This window comes from Perognathus longimembris, chromosome 3 (genome assembly GCF_023159225.1).
Source record: "Perognathus longimembris pacificus isolate PPM17 chromosome 3, ASM2315922v1, whole genome shotgun sequence".
In the NCBI taxonomy this organism is placed as follows: domain Eukaryota; kingdom Metazoa; phylum Chordata; class Mammalia; order Rodentia; family Heteromyidae; genus Perognathus; species Perognathus longimembris.
Window position 1 is genome coordinate 67,028,866 of NC_063163.1, and position 14,948 is coordinate 67,043,813.

Genomic DNA, 14,948 nt, shown 5'->3' on the forward strand with positions numbered 1-14,948 from the left:
GCCAGGCAGCCCCAGTCTCACTCCCCCATAGCCGGCTGAGGGGCAATAAGAGGGGACACTGGGGTAGGGGCTGGCAGGCAAGGGAGGGCCCACAAAGGGTGATGGTCAGGTGTCCACAGTCTCCATCCTAATTCTCAGCCACCAGAGTTCGAGGGCATCACAGAAAGTGTGTAAGAGAACAAGCAAGGTTGTAAATAAAACTTTATTTACAAAAGCAGGGCTGGATTGGGGGATGGGCCAGGGCAGCCAATGCTTCCACTCCACCCTGGAGCATGGGCAGCACCGGCTGGCTCCCAGGCAGGGCAGGGCAGGCGCAGAGGCCAGAGGAGCCGCAGGTGAGGGCAAAGTGCCAGCGGCCGCACTCCGTGCTCTGGCACGCAGGAGATGCCTCTGAGGGTGCTGTGCAGGACACCCCAGCAGTCCTAACCTTCGGGCTTGCACCCCAGCCCTAGCAACCACTGTGCACTCTGCCTCCCCATCCAAGCAACAGCCCGTTTCCTAAACGTGGCAGTAAAGCTCTCACACCATCAGTAGCCACTCTGTGGTCAGAAGGGGGATGGGATGGAATGAAGCAAGTACCCCTTCTCCACGCCCCACCCCTTGCTCTGGAGGCCCAAACACGATCTGCCCACTGGGGGTGTCTGTGGAGTGTCCCTGGCCCTGCCTGCTCCAGAGCTGCCTTCTGCAGGATCGGTGTGGGGACAGTGAGTGGGAGGAATGATTCTGGGCCAGTGATCCTCAACGAGCTCAACTCAGTTCCTGGCAGCTGCAAGGCTAGCCAGTGTAATTTGGCCACCAAGTGGTGGGGGCACAGATGGCACCCGTTTCAGACTCCAGGCCGGCCACAGCCCTCCTTTCCCCACAGCTTAAGGGATTTGTATGGCATAGCGCCGCAATTGCTTTTTCTTAAGTAATTAGGAAAAACACCTGGGTGCCCCCGTGGGGGGCAGATGCGCTTGGTGGAGCGCATCCTGCGGCCAGGAACACGGCCTGGAGCCTGGCCAAGCCAGTACTGGCCAGACTTTGGATGTGCTCTGCCCCAGGCTGGCGCCCTGGGCTGGCCTGGAGCCTGGTACAGGCCTATCCATGGTGGCAGGTCCTGCAGCACTGGCAAGAAGGGTGCTGCTGGGGGCAGTCCCGAGACGTGCTATCGGGGGACCCTGCGCCTGGAGGTGGGGTGGCCGCTATCCATATCAGCACTGTAGTTCAGGAGAGCCAGGGGAAATAGCTAGCAGTCACGGGCCAATGGCAGAACTCCTCCCATCCCCCACGGCAAACGGCACAATTTGTGTTCACCGTGGAGCCCCTCTGCTTTGCCCCTCATGAGGCTCCCTTCCCTCTAGGGGGCATGTGTGGTCAGATGCTGCTGGAGCAACTGAGACTGACAGCTCTGCCTGTCCCAAAACAAGTGGCCACCCAGTAGGCACAACAGAAATGAGGTGGCTCTCAGGAGTAGGGAGTAGCAAGGAGGGGTGAGTGCACCCAGGACCCATGTGCCACGCACAAGTCGGCAGAGGATGCAGCCACAGAGGGCTGGGCAGGCTGCCCCGTGCCCCAGAGCCTGGAACAATCAGGAAGGCCACCACACCCCAAGGGGGAGGGAGTAGGGTGAGAGGGGCGTGGGCCCTCTGTCCCAAACAAGCTGCTCTGTGTCTGGCTCCTGTCCTGCTGGGGCTCTTCCCGTGTGGCTGTCCTCTGCTGGCTCTCGGTGTGGGGATGACCACCCTCCAGGCTCAGCACCCGGGGTCTTTGTCCCAAACAAGGTGCTTTGTGTCTGGCTATTGCCATCACCTCTCAGATTTCTAGGGAGATCCCAAAAGCATGGCCGCCAATACAGTGAAGATCTGATCATGAGCAAAACTCTTCACAAAAGGCCATGGAGCCTCCCACCACTCCAGCCACAGCTCTTTGGCTGAGGCCCTGGAGAGCCCAGTGTCCTTTGGCCCCTGGGGCCCTTTACTGAGTAGTGAGGCATCACCCATCACGGTCTTGTAGGTATTAACAGGCGCTTATTGTGTAGCACAGGCCAGCCCAGAGCGGCCCCCCACCCCCAGTCCCCTTGTCCTGGGCTCACCGGTGTGTGGATGCCTGGCCTGAACATGGTCTCTGGCACCCAGCCTTGCCTCAGCTGTGCTTGGGATGCAATGCGCAGATGCAGCTGTCAGCACAGGTGCAGTGTGAGGTGTGAGTTCCCTAGTACAGAGTTCTACAGGGAGTCTGGGGTTAGGGGCATGGATCCGCATGCAGAAGGCTCTGGCTCACTCCCACACCTGGAAAACAAGGCATGCCTAGACAAAGTTGCTGGCCTGATTTAAGGTGTGGTGGGGTTTGCCGCCATGTCAGGACCTTGTGCATTGTACAAGTGACTGCAGCACACAGAAAAGCTTATGGAGTACCATCTGTGCCCCGCATGGTACCCAACCCCTGCCCTCCCCACATCCACCTAGGCAGGCAGTTTACCAAGCCGCCCAGCCGAGGGGTCTGCAGGGAGATGCATGTCATCCCTACTGGCCTGGCCCCACAGCCTGGGAGGATGCAGACACAAGCACCCCACGGCACCTAAAGCTAGCCCCACCCAGCTGCAGATCTCACCACTCTGGCTGGGCCCCGGCTCCCTTTGGCTCTGCTGCACTTGTGACCCTGGACTCCCACAAAGGGATGATACCAAGCATCTGGGGCCCCATGGATCACTGAGGCAGAGGGAGACATGCACCTTTGGGGTGAGCACGGCTTTCTCGACTTGGGGGAGCAGACTAGAGCTTCCTTACCAAGACTGAGCTCAGGCCAGGAAGCCACACTGATAGGCTGAGGAACACATACCAGACCCAGACAGAAGACATGGCCCTGGCGGACTCTATGGCTTTCAAAGGCTCACATGGACACCAAAAGCCGAGTTGTCTTTAAGGCCCTCATTTCCTCAAGTGGAAAAATAGTTTGGGGTTGTTGTGACAGAAGTATCAGGTTTAGATTTGATTCTGTGATTGTAGCAATAAAATCTAGAGAACAACATCTTCAAAGTCTGAGTTAACTTGGCCAAATTGGGCAAGGTGCATACACAAAAAGCCAGAGGCGCGGGAGGCAGAGGGGCTGGCTGCCCTTGGGGCTCGCTTACCCTCCCTCCATAGCCAGGGGTGATATGGGACCACGACTGAGCCCCTCTCCTCCACGGGCCAGTCACACACTGCACCTGCTGCTGGGGAGGGCCAGGCTCAGGGAGACCACTCCTCCACATCCCCACAGCTTGCCTGAGGCTCGGCCAGCCTGCATGGCCTACTGCTGGACCAGGGCCGAGAAGGGCTGGGCTGGGCTGGGCAGCTGCCCCGTGTCCTCACCTGGGCCACATGTCCCCGAGAGGATGCCCTCCCATCCGCTCACGAGGCCCGTGATGAATCCTGTCATAGTTTTAAGAACTGCCTGGGTCGGGCTGGGGATATAGCCTAGTGGCAAGAGTGCCTGCCTCGGATACACGAGGCCCTAGGTTCGATTCCCCAGCACCACATATACAGAAAACGGCCAGAAGCGGCGCTGTGGCTCAAGTGGCAGAGTGCTAGCCTTGAGCGGGAAGAAGCCAGGGACAGTGCTCAGGCCCTGAGTCCAAGCCCCAGGACTGGCCAAAAAAAAAAAAAAAAAAAAAAAAGAACTGCCTGGGTCGAGTGATTGCCTGGCCAGAGGCTCAACCGTGCAGCTGTCACTTCCGAGTGACAGGCAAGAGATTTACAACCACTGCGCTCTGGGCCGGCCCTCATCTACGCGCCTTGGCTTCTGGCTTGCCCCTGTCACTCCATGCCCAGACACCAAGCCAAAGAGCTGGGAGCTGTGTGTCTGTCACCCGCATTGGAAGATTGACATATCAAACAGCCCAACATCCAGGGCGGGTCTCCCAGGACCCACCGCTAGGTTCCAAAGAAAATGAGAAAACAGGAGGGCTGGCAGACTGCCATCAGCAGAGCAGGGGTGGAGGTGGGGGCAGCAGAAACACAACCATCTCTCTGTCCCGAGTACAGACACTCAGGAACCGGGTGTGGGCAGGCTCAGAGTGGATGGCCGCAGGGCTGGGCCCACTGTGGAGAGCAGAGGTGGGTCAGGACACTGGAGACAGCTCCATAGCCCACGAACCACAGGGCAGCCGCCAAGTGCCTCCCTTATTTCTTACCTCCCCGGGGAGGGTGGGGGGACCTGGCCCTGTCTCAAGTGTGCAAAGCCAAGGAACCTGGGGAGAGGTGGCTACCAGGCCAGCAAGGGGACACTTAACCTGCTTCCTGCAGCGGCCCTCACTGCTGGCCTCCTGCATGGCCTTTCCAGATGCCTCGGGCCTCACCCTGCACTGTGCCCCACAGGCACATGGCGGGGCACCGGTGCCACAGTCCTGAGGGTCCCCTCGCCCTGTGAAGGCCAGGCATGGAGTCCGGAACACTTAGGTCTGCACTTTATATCCCCAGGGGACACTTTGTCCCCCACAAGCCCTGGGCTACAACTCCCCATGGTGGCCCCTACTTCTGGGAGCCCCAGGGAACACATTCTGCCCTTCTGCCTGGGACCACCCACATCTTCTGCCTGCTGGAGGCTGGGGGCAGGGTTTGCAACTCCTCGTCTTTCCAGACGGGCCCCCCCGAAGTTCATTTCCAGGGGTACACATGCACACTGCTACCCTCCTCAGTCCCAGCTTCTCCAGGGCCTGGCGGCGGAGCCCAGTCTGTTCCCCCTGCCACGCGTGGGTGGCCTGCTGTGAGGCACGCAGGCGGGGTGGTCCGTGGACCAGCCGCCACGCCACCCCCTTGAAAGGCACTGAGCTTTAATCGGAGGCCAGCTCATCTGAAGACCCTGAACAGTCCTTAGAAACAGCCAAGTGGGGAGAGGCCTGAAGAGAACATCTCTAATTGTGGCTCAATAAAATCACCAACCCTAATAGTGCGTGGCCGCGGGGCTTGGAACAGTGGCGCCGACTCCCAGCTGAGGCTGCGGGAAGCAGGGCGGAACATCGAGGCCGCCAGGGCGGGCGGGAGGCACACAACCAGGGCTGCAGGCAAACATGCGGCGGGTGCGGCTGTGCTGAGGATGGGGCCAGGGCTGGGGTGGGGTGGGGGCTGGAGTCGAGGCAGCTCTGAGCACCCGGGGACAGCGGGTAGCAACTGGAAGATGCTCATGCCTTTAACCAAGTGGGCACTGCAGACCCTGAAGCACAGCCACAAATCCCCCTCCTGGTCCACGATGTCCCGACCCACCTAGTGGTGGCTGGCCAACAGGGCCCCTGCTCTCTACCTGGTCAGGTCAGGTCAGTGATCTACTCAGACACAACACCCCGTGCTGCAGCACCAGGATGAAGGCCTTCCCTGTGTGCGTGGATGGTGGGGTCCTAAAGGACCCAGGGAATAGCTAGTGTCCTCACGGGTGCTGCAAGACCAGGAAAGGACCACTGGCCTGGGCGCCCACTTGGTGCCTGGTCCCTCACTACCAGGAGGGCATGACACACAGACATAGAGCAGGACCAAGTGCAGCCGAGGACAGAGGGAGGCCAGGGCAGCCTGCAGGGCTGACTAGATCTCCAAGGACAGTCAAGCGCTGACTGGCCCAGGCGAGGGTCCCAGGTTCTCAGAGGACCCTGGCCAGCACCCCTCCTCCCAGGACCCTGGCTTCCCTTCCTCGTGGCCCACCCCTCCTGTGGGCCTCTTGGCCTTGTCCCGGCCCCCTGCTGTGGACAGCTCACACGCAGCCATCCGTGTTGGGAGGTGGGAGTCCGGGTGCAAAGCTATGTGTGCTAAGCACGTGGCGTGCGTGACTAGGACCTTGCATCTGCATCCACAGAAGTTGTGGGAAGGGTGGCGGGCCCCCTGTCTCCCATGTAATTACCAGCACTGCAGCAAGAAGCTGATGACAAACCAGTTCATTAGGAAGCCACTGGAAACATCGCAGCGCCTCATGAACAGAACAATGAGGCGCCGCTCCCAGGACTCCCCTTGGCCCCGGTGGATGGCGAGCTGCTGCCAGCTGCTTCCTGCTGCCTTCAAGGTCAGAGGCCCCAGCCCTCCCGAAACAGCTTTTGGAGCCAGGTATCAGTGGCTACCACCTGTAATCCTGGCTACTCAAGAGGTTACGATCTTAGGATCCTGGATCAAAGCCAACTCGGGCAGACAAAACCAAGAGACTCTAATCTCCAGCTAACTAGCTAAAAGCCAGAAGTGAAAAAGCTAAGCAAAAGTTTGAGGCTCTGAGTTCTAGTCCAAGTACTAGCATGCATGCACACATGTGCACACACGCACACGCACACACGCACACCCCACAGGAGCTTGGCTGAGTCTGTGACAGGTGCCCACAGGCCCCACTCCCCCACATCACCTGCTCCCCTCATCTATAGCCTGACTCCCCTCCTCTTCTGTGTGGAAAACCACTCACTACCAGCAAACCTGGGTGCTTCTAGTCTAGTGTCCCCCAGGTACACCCTAGAACATTCCAGCAGCCCCCAGGAGGGGCACCTCTGGAACCCCACTTTATCAATGGGAAGCTGAGGTACAGAGCCTGCCTGGACCAGGACAATACAGTGTGTGTTGCAGAGAGCCCCAGCCTTGAATGTGGGCCACTCTGCTCCCCAAACTCCTCCTAGGCCACTGCTCTGGAGAAGGGCAGCTTGGCAGCACACCCTTATTCTCCTCGCCATGGCTGGGTCTCAAAGGTGGGCTCTCCACACTTGAGGGGAGCCAGCAGGGCTACCCAGCACCTTGCTGCAGCCAGGAAACAATCCGCCCTGCAGGGTAGCGGCAGGCCACCATGCTCTGCCGACAGAGCCCTACCTCCAGACCCTGTGCAGGGCAGATGAGGCCCGGAGCCCGGAGGCCCCCGGCCGGCCCCAGGAAACACAAAGCCATGTCACTCCGGGAGGGAGGGAGCCCTTGGGCATGGAGTGAATGGAAGCTAGGGATGCTGCATAGCTCCTGCAGTTGGGGACACGCCCCCCCCCCCCCAGACCAACCTGGCTTTGGGAGCAAAGTGCATGGACTCCCAGGCTGGACCATCTCCCCAGTACCTTCCTCTTATGACTGGACCCCAGGCCTGGGACCCCCCTCAGGTCCGCACTCTTCCACACTCAAGTGAGCCCACACAGCAGCGGCTTAGCAACACGGCCCGGGACGTGTGTCAGGGAAGATCCATGACAGGAGACAAATGGCAGACATATTTCACAAAGCAATTTGTAGACCCACACACCCAGCCCAGCCCAGCTATAAATCAGAGGGCCAGTGAGGTGGAGAAAGAGCAGTATGCAGGCGGCACCTTACATCGGGGTGAGGCAGGGGCTCCAGCCTAGCCCCCACTCCAAGCTTCTGCCACCACCCCCTGGGACGGGGTTAATCACTTGGAGCAGGCGGCACCCGCACCGAACAGAAGGAACATTGTTTTCCCAAGCAGCAAAAACAATTGACATCCCATCTTGTAGTAATTAAGTTCATCTTAGCCCAGCCTGGGTTGGAGGCACCCCATCCTGAGGGCTGGCTGCTGCCAGTCTGAATACAGGGGTCAAATGGGTGCCAAGAGGGCCATTTTGACAGTTGGGACCTGAGCCCACATTTCCTCACCCCAAATCCACTCTGGGCCCCCAGACAGCACAGTCATGTCCCAGAAAGAGGGGCTCTCAGCAGGCTCCCCCACGGCAGCTGGCAGGAAACCAGCCGAGTGCCCAGGGCTCCCAAGCTGTGCCCACTGGGTTTGAATCCCGCTCACTCTGCCTGGTAGGTGGTTCAGAGACACTGGCATGTCCCGGCTCCAGAGAAGAGCCCCGTCAGCTGCCGAGTGCATGGGGCCGTCCCAGGGTGAGCGGAGTTCCTCTGAGACATGTTCCATGGAGAAGGGCTCGTGTGCACAGTTTGCACCCTCTCCCTCCAACTCCGCTGGCAATCCCGGCACAGCCTGCAAGTGTCACACCTGCTAGGAAGTTGAGCCAACCGTGACTTACCTGTGCCCAGGCCCCCATCTTGCCTGGAGACTTAAGCAGAGTGGGGCTCATACCTCCAGGAGGGAGGGAAGCAGGAGGAGGATTTGGGTGGGCTGGGCCCCCCACCACTGTGCCCTTGGTGAATTCCCCCCCTCAGTTGTGGAAGGGAAAGGCGGTGGTGTTTGCCCATGCCTGTTCCAGGCTGGGGCATGGCCTGGCCTGCGTCTGCAGCCTTCTGTCCCTCACACTCCCCTGTCCATTCCAAGAGAATGGAGGCCCCTGTGCATGAGGGGGATGCTAGGCAGTGGACACAGCTGCTGGTGCCCACACACACATAGGCACTGAGCCTGGTCCCCCAAGGGCATGGAGGATGCTGAAACAGGAGCATGGGAGCGGGACTCAGTGCTGATCGCTCGGCCCCACTGACAGAGAGCGACATGGGCCAGGTCTGCTGCTGAGCCCACAGCCCACGCAGCCCACGCTGAGCACCAGGACCCTGGCAGCCCAAGGCAGCCTCACCAGGGGCCCAGCTGGAGGCTGACTCATGGAAATGAGGTCTCTGGGCCTTCATGGCCCAGAGGACCCCATCGGAACCCAAGCAGGTGGAGGCAGCATGCCCGGTGTCTGGCCCAGCCCACCAGTCCCCACACCCCCACCAGTTCCAGAACCCCCAAAGGCAATGAGATGAGCCCAAGGTGTATAAGGAGAGGTGAGGGGTCATGCCCCATGCTGGGGTAGCCCCTCTAAGGGAGAAGCCAGGCTAGGAGAGTACAGACCTGGGGCTGGCAAGGGCAGCTGACTGCACCCAGGTCCTGGAGACCAAGGCTGAGACTTTCCACCATGAGGTCAGACCTCAAGTGTTCTGGAATCTGCAGGCTACACAGTGGTGGGAAACTCCGGCACTACAGAAGCTGACCCTATAGCAGAGAGCGTGGCTGCACAGGCCCTGCACGCCTCTTTGGATTTCCCTTCCCCCACTGACCTTTTTTATTTTTTATCTTGCTGGTCTTAGGACTTGAACTCAGGACCTGGCCACTGTCCTTGAGCTTTTGTGTTCAAGGCTAGTATTTTACCACTTGAGCCACAGCTCCACTTCTAGCTTTTGGCTGTTTAATTGGAGATATAAAGCTCATAGACTTTCCGGTCTTGTCTAGCTATGAACCACAATTTCAGATCTCAGCTCCTTGAGTAGCCAGGATTTCTGGAGGGAGCCCCCAGCACCCGGCTCCCACTGACCTTTGAAAATGAAAGCACTGCTCTGGGGACTGGGTAGAGGTGGGGCCCTGGTGAGGGGCTGAGCCGCCAGAGGGCAGTGGGGCCACGGGCAATGCCATGGGTGCTGCTGAGCACAGGAGAGGTGGGGATGGGGCAGGGAAGAAAGGGAGCAAAGCGACACAGAAAACAGCCCCCAAATTCAGAATACGGAACAGACATTCTCCCTGGGTTCCTTCCAACCCACTGCAGCCTCGGCCGGAGGCCCAGGCCTGGAAGGGAGAATGGAGGAGGGCACGCCTCCTCCTGCCCCATGAGGTCTCCCACCCTGGCCTCCAGCTGGGGTGCTGGGGAGCAGGGCCTACACACAGCAGTCTGGCTGCACTGACTCTACCACAGAGCTCAGAGCCAATACTCAAGGCCCACACAGACACCTCCTCTCCCTAATGGGCTCCATCTCATCTGGGGAGCCTAGTCAGGGGCTGGGATGGCCAAGGGGACCCAAAGGGGAGCTGGGCATAGGCTGTCCAGCCGTGAACCCCATGCTGGCTCTGAGCTGCATCACTTGTTCAGTAATTTCACGCTACGCCGCCTGACAACGGGAGCGTGGAGCCTAGTCGACGGCAGGGCCTCCCGAATGTCACTTGTTTGTGAACACATGGCTGAACCCCAAATTGCTTTTAATATCTAGGCAGTCCCACAGGCCCGGCACCTCCAGGACAAGCTACTCACAGCTCAATCTGCTGCAGGGCTGACTGCAGCCCAGGTACCACCAAGCCTCTGCACACCACCACACGGGCCCACACTCACAGAGGAAGTCGCCACCCTCTGCCAGGTGAAGTCCTTCCTGCTACACAGCCCACTTCCCTTTGGGAACAGCACCCTCATGTCCTCCGTGCCCAGAGGCCCCTCTCCCGTGTCTGTCCCACAGAAGTGCACACAAGGGACACAGCAAAGCCAGAAAGTAGAAAAACAGCACATCTAACTCAGTCAGACCAGGTGCCCCAGACAAGAACAAGCCAGCCGAGCATGAGCCTTGCTCTGACCCACATTATAAACGAACATGTCAAACTCATTTTACAAATACGTTTTGTTTAACCCAATATATCCCAAGAGCAGTCTGTGTGGACAGCATGATGAAAGGTGTGGGGACTACTCCATGTTCCACGGGCCCCGCCCTGGCCCCACACCAGGCAGTCTCTGGTCCACTCAGCCATCATTTGATTGACTGATTTTGTGCAGGCCTTGGGCTTGAATTCAGGGCCTTGGTGCTGCTGTCCCTGAGGTTTGTTTTGCTCAAAATTAGCACTCGACCGCTTGAACCACAGTGCCATGCTTTTTGGTAGTTCACTAGGAAATAAGAGTCTCATGGACTTTCCTACCCAGGCTGGCTTTGAACCATGATCCTCCAATCTCAGCTTCCTGAGTAGCTAGGATTATAGGTGTATGCCATGACTCTCAGCTCATGGTCTTATTTTTGTTTTTTCATGCTGGTACTGGGACTTGAACTCAGGACTTCACTCCCGCTTGTTCTTTTTTTTGTTCTTTTCTTTTTAAAATTTATTTATTTATTAAACAAAATTTTTTGACCGCTTGTTCTTTTTGCTCATGACTGGTACTCTACCACTTGAGCAACACCTACACTTCCAGCTTGATGCTGGTTAATTGGAGATAAGAACCCCTCAGATTTACCTGCCCTGGTTGACTTCCAACCTTAATCTTTAGATTTCAGCCTCCTGAGTTGTGGATGATAGATAGATGCCTCTGGCACCCAACAACCCAGCTATGTTTTTTGGGTTGTTTTTTTTTGCCAGTCCTGGGGCTTGGACTCAGGGCCTGAGCACTGTCCCTGGCTTCTTTTTGCTCAAGGCTAGCACTCTGCCACTTGAGCCACAGCGCCACTTCTGGCCGTTTTCTGTATATGTGGTGCTGGGGAATCAAACCCAGGGCTTCATGTATGGGAGGCAAGCACTCTTGCCACTAGGCCATATTCCCAGGCCCCCAGCTATGTTTTGAGGCCACCGGTGGTTGTGTGCTGGTCAGGGTGGCATTAACGCCTCTTCTCCTGAGATCTATTCTTTTTTTGCCAGTCCTGGGCCTTGGACTCAGGGCCTAAGCAATGTCCCTGGCTTCTTTTTGCTCAAGGCTAGCGTTCTGCCACTTGAGCCACAGCACCACTTTTGGTCGTTTTCTATATATGTGGTGCTGGGGAATTGAACCCAGGGCTTCATGTATATGAGGCAAGCACTCTTGCCACTAGGCCATATCCCCAACCCCATTCTCCTGAGATCTAGTGTCTAGAGAAGACTAGGTCCCCCAGGGCCATCTAAAGTTCATACACACACACACACACACACACACACACACACACACACACACACACACTGTACTTGTGGGCAGCAGGGAGAGCCTTTTCTGCTATCCTGGGGCCTGGTAGGGCTGGATAGCTCCACGACCCTGGGGCCACCAGTGAGCAAGTAGCTGCACTGATGGAAAGGAAGACAGAGGCTGATGCAGGCCCCATACCTGTGCAGCAGCATGAGCCTTGCCTGGCTGGGGCAGCTAGCGCCGGGCCACACTGCTCACCTGTGGCTCCTTCCCGTAGCTTGGTACTCACAGCTGTGCCTGTACTCGACACCCACAGCAATGCGAGCACCCCCACCTCACATGCTGCCAGGCTGCCTCTAAAAGCAATTGGTATACCCAGGGTAGAGATGACAGATCTGGGGGCCCAGTCAAGCTTCAGTACCAACATGAAAACAAAAGCAAAAAGAACCCAAGCCCATCTTCCTGCCTTTCATCCTGTGGGGGTGGAGGGAGCACCTCACTGCCTGCCAGGCAATCTTCCCAACTTTCTGTCACCTCTGACCCGGGTCAGAGAGATCCTCAGGCACTCAAGATTCCAGGGAAGTTCCAGGCACCCAAAGGATTCTAGTGAGGAGGCTGAGGGGCAGGAAGTAGCATTTATGTGGGCAGGGCCAGGCTGCATGGCCTGCAGAAGGGAACTGTCAATTATGCCCATCCCAACAGGCAAAATAGAGCAGAAGAACTGCAGACCCCAAGTCTTGGAGCAGATAGCTCTGCTGTGGGCAGCTGGGAAGCAGGATACCCTGACACCAGAGACCACCATGGGCCATGGAACCCATCCCCATCCCCTCCCCAGTGTGCGGCACATTCTCTTTAGGGCCCCAGACGAGCCTGGAAGAGCTCCAGGGCCCAGGCTGGAGTGGAGCAGTGGGCAGCTGTGGGCCACAAACAAGTGGGAAGAGAGCCTGCATGGTGACGCGGGGCCTACCTGAGTAGCCACTTTGCCATAATCAATCCACCGCAGCGTGGCAAAGTTGGTAGACTCGGCGCAGTTGAATCCATGATTGAAGCCAGCGTGGTAGCCATAGGGAAACGTGATCATGAACTCCCCAGCTTCCTGAGTGATCTGAGGAGCAAAGGTGTGCAGGTGAAGAGAGGCCCGCAGGCCAGGGGCCAGGCAGCAGGATAAGGACAAGGCCTCTGCAGGCCAAACACGGCAGTGGTAAGCAGGGAGAGGAACCCCACTGACAGTCAGGGGCTCCCCATAGACTCCCCGCAGCTTCCTGCTTGGCATTCAGAATATGTGAGGAGCCTGTTTAGTGGCCACTCCTGAGATTCCGCACTCAGGAAGCTGAGGCAAGAGAATGGAGAGGTCCCGTCCAGCCAGGGTTGCATAGCAAGACACTCATTGAGAGAAGAAGAGGGGAAAAACAAAACAAAACACACACACAGGCTGAGGCAGATCCTGGCTCACCACAGCTCCCCCAGCAGACATGGCAGTGCCTTCTGGAGGGACACTGGGTCTGTGGGCATGCTCGCAGCAAGGGGTCTCCTGCTTTGGAGGGGCTGTGGCACACTTGGTCACAAGACAAGTGGTAGCAAAAGTGTGGGGACACACTGGTGATGTGCCCGTGTCCTCCCTTGCAGGGGAAGGTGTCACCAGTGGCGTGCACGAGGCACGGGATGACTAGTGTCATGGAACCATCACAGCCCTCTGCTCCCAGTACCCCAACAAGTGGCTGTGAGAAGACCCCATCCGCCATGGCGGGAGGCTTACATGACTAAACACAATTTTGTGGGACCAGAAGGACTGCTAGTGCACCCCTGAAACACAGGCCAAGCCAAAGAGCAGGCCTGAATGTGATGGGTGGGGATGCCATCCTCTGGAGCAGGGAGGTTTAGGGGTCACAACCTTATGCTCAAAGAGGGTGCAACCCCTTCCAAGGAGGAGGCATTCCAGATGACCATACTGGCCACCACTTGGCCCTTCCACAGTGTTTTTCTGTTTGTTTTTCCCTGGGTGTAACTCCTGGGGCTTGAACTCAGGGCCTGGTGCTGTTCCTGAGCTATTATTCTGTGCTCAAGAAGAGACCTCTACCACTTGAGCTACAGTTCCACTTCCAGCTTTTTGGTTGTTAATTAGAAATAAGAGGGCTGGGGATATAGCCTAGTGGCAAGAGTGCCTGCCTCGGATACACGAGGCCCTAGGTTCAATTCCCCAGCACCACATATACAGAAAACGGCCAGAAGCGGCGCTGTGGCTCAAGTGGCAGAGTGCTAGCCTTGAGCGGGAAGAAGCCAGGGACAGTGCTCAGGCCCTGAGTCCAAGGCCCAGGACTGGCCAAAAAAAAAAAAAAAAAAAAAAAAAAAGAAATAAGAGTTTCATAGACTTTGCTGCCCAGGCTGGCTTTGAACCACGATCCTCAGATCTCAGCTTCCTGAGTAGCTCGGACTATAGGTGTGAGCCACTGGCACCCAGCAACAGGTTTTTCTTGAGGTCTGTTGACAAGCTGTTTGAACTGCTTTGGCAGTGGGCCCAGGCTGTAGGTGTGAAAACTGAGGCCTGGATAGTGCTCTCTGAAGTGGGCTCCTCTGTTCACCTAGAACAGGGTGAGAAGTGTGGCTATGGCTATCTGGAATTCTGGGTGTGGCTGTCAGGATGTCTCCACTGGTATCTGGGTTACACAGCCCGGAGCAGCCTGCTGGGTGAGCATAAAGCTGTCTGTATCTCCAAGCAGCCATGGTGGCACTGTCTTTGTTGTGCCTCTTGCCGTAAGAACACCATGCTTGGGCCTGTGCCTTTCTTGGGTGTCCCGTGCTAAGCGCCAGGCAGGTCCTGTCGGTTGGCTGGGGGTACATTGAGCATCTGTTGGAATGTTTCTCCCGTTCTCAGGTCGTTTGTCTTTTCACTGTGGCTCTACCCATGTCCTCTTGCAGATGGGGGAACTGGATTCATCTTGGTACCCAAGGCGTAGGCACATGCGGGTGGGTGGCGGCAGGCAGGCGGCGTGGGGGGGGGGGGTGTCCCACAGAGCCAGCCACTGTTCAAAAATCCATCAAAACTGACACTGCCTGGAGAAACGCCAGCTCCTAAGAACACGATGATATTTTTCTTTTCAAATAATTAATTGCACCAATCACAGGAAGTCACCGTGCATTAAGTTATATATTTAAATTCCTGTCCAAGTGACAGCCACCGTGGCGGGATAGGAGAACACCCGCAGTGAGGGGCCGGCATCCACATCACAGCCTGGACTTCCAGCCCGCAGCCCTCTCACCATGCAAAGCCCAGTTGTTCTTCCTGTCACCCCAGGCCTGGTGTGGTGAGAACCGAGGCCGAAGGCTCATTATGTGACAGGCAGCGAGAGCCACCATACTCAGCCTTCTGGGGGTACATCTGGGCCCTCTCACCCCACGCTGGATGCTTGGAGAGGCGGCATGGTAGCAGGGCGCTCGGTTAGACGTGCTGCAGGGCCGTGTTCCCCCAGCTCACCCGGCCTGGGAATGG

At 57.6% G+C, this 14,948-nt stretch overlaps 1 protein-coding gene across 2 annotated transcripts in view; it reads right to left on the reverse strand.

Moving 5' to 3' along the window:
• Kdm4b (lysine demethylase 4B) overlaps positions 1–14,948 on the reverse strand; it is a 97,286-nt gene that overhangs the window by 23,006 nt on the left and 59,332 nt on the right. For both annotated transcript variants that reach the window (XM_048341925.1, XM_048341924.1), the window contains exon 9: positions 12,429–12,566. In XM_048341925.1, coding sequence (XP_048197882.1) covers positions 12,429–12,566 — 138 coding nt within the window. The remainder of the gene's footprint in view (positions 1–12,428; positions 12,567–14,948) is intronic.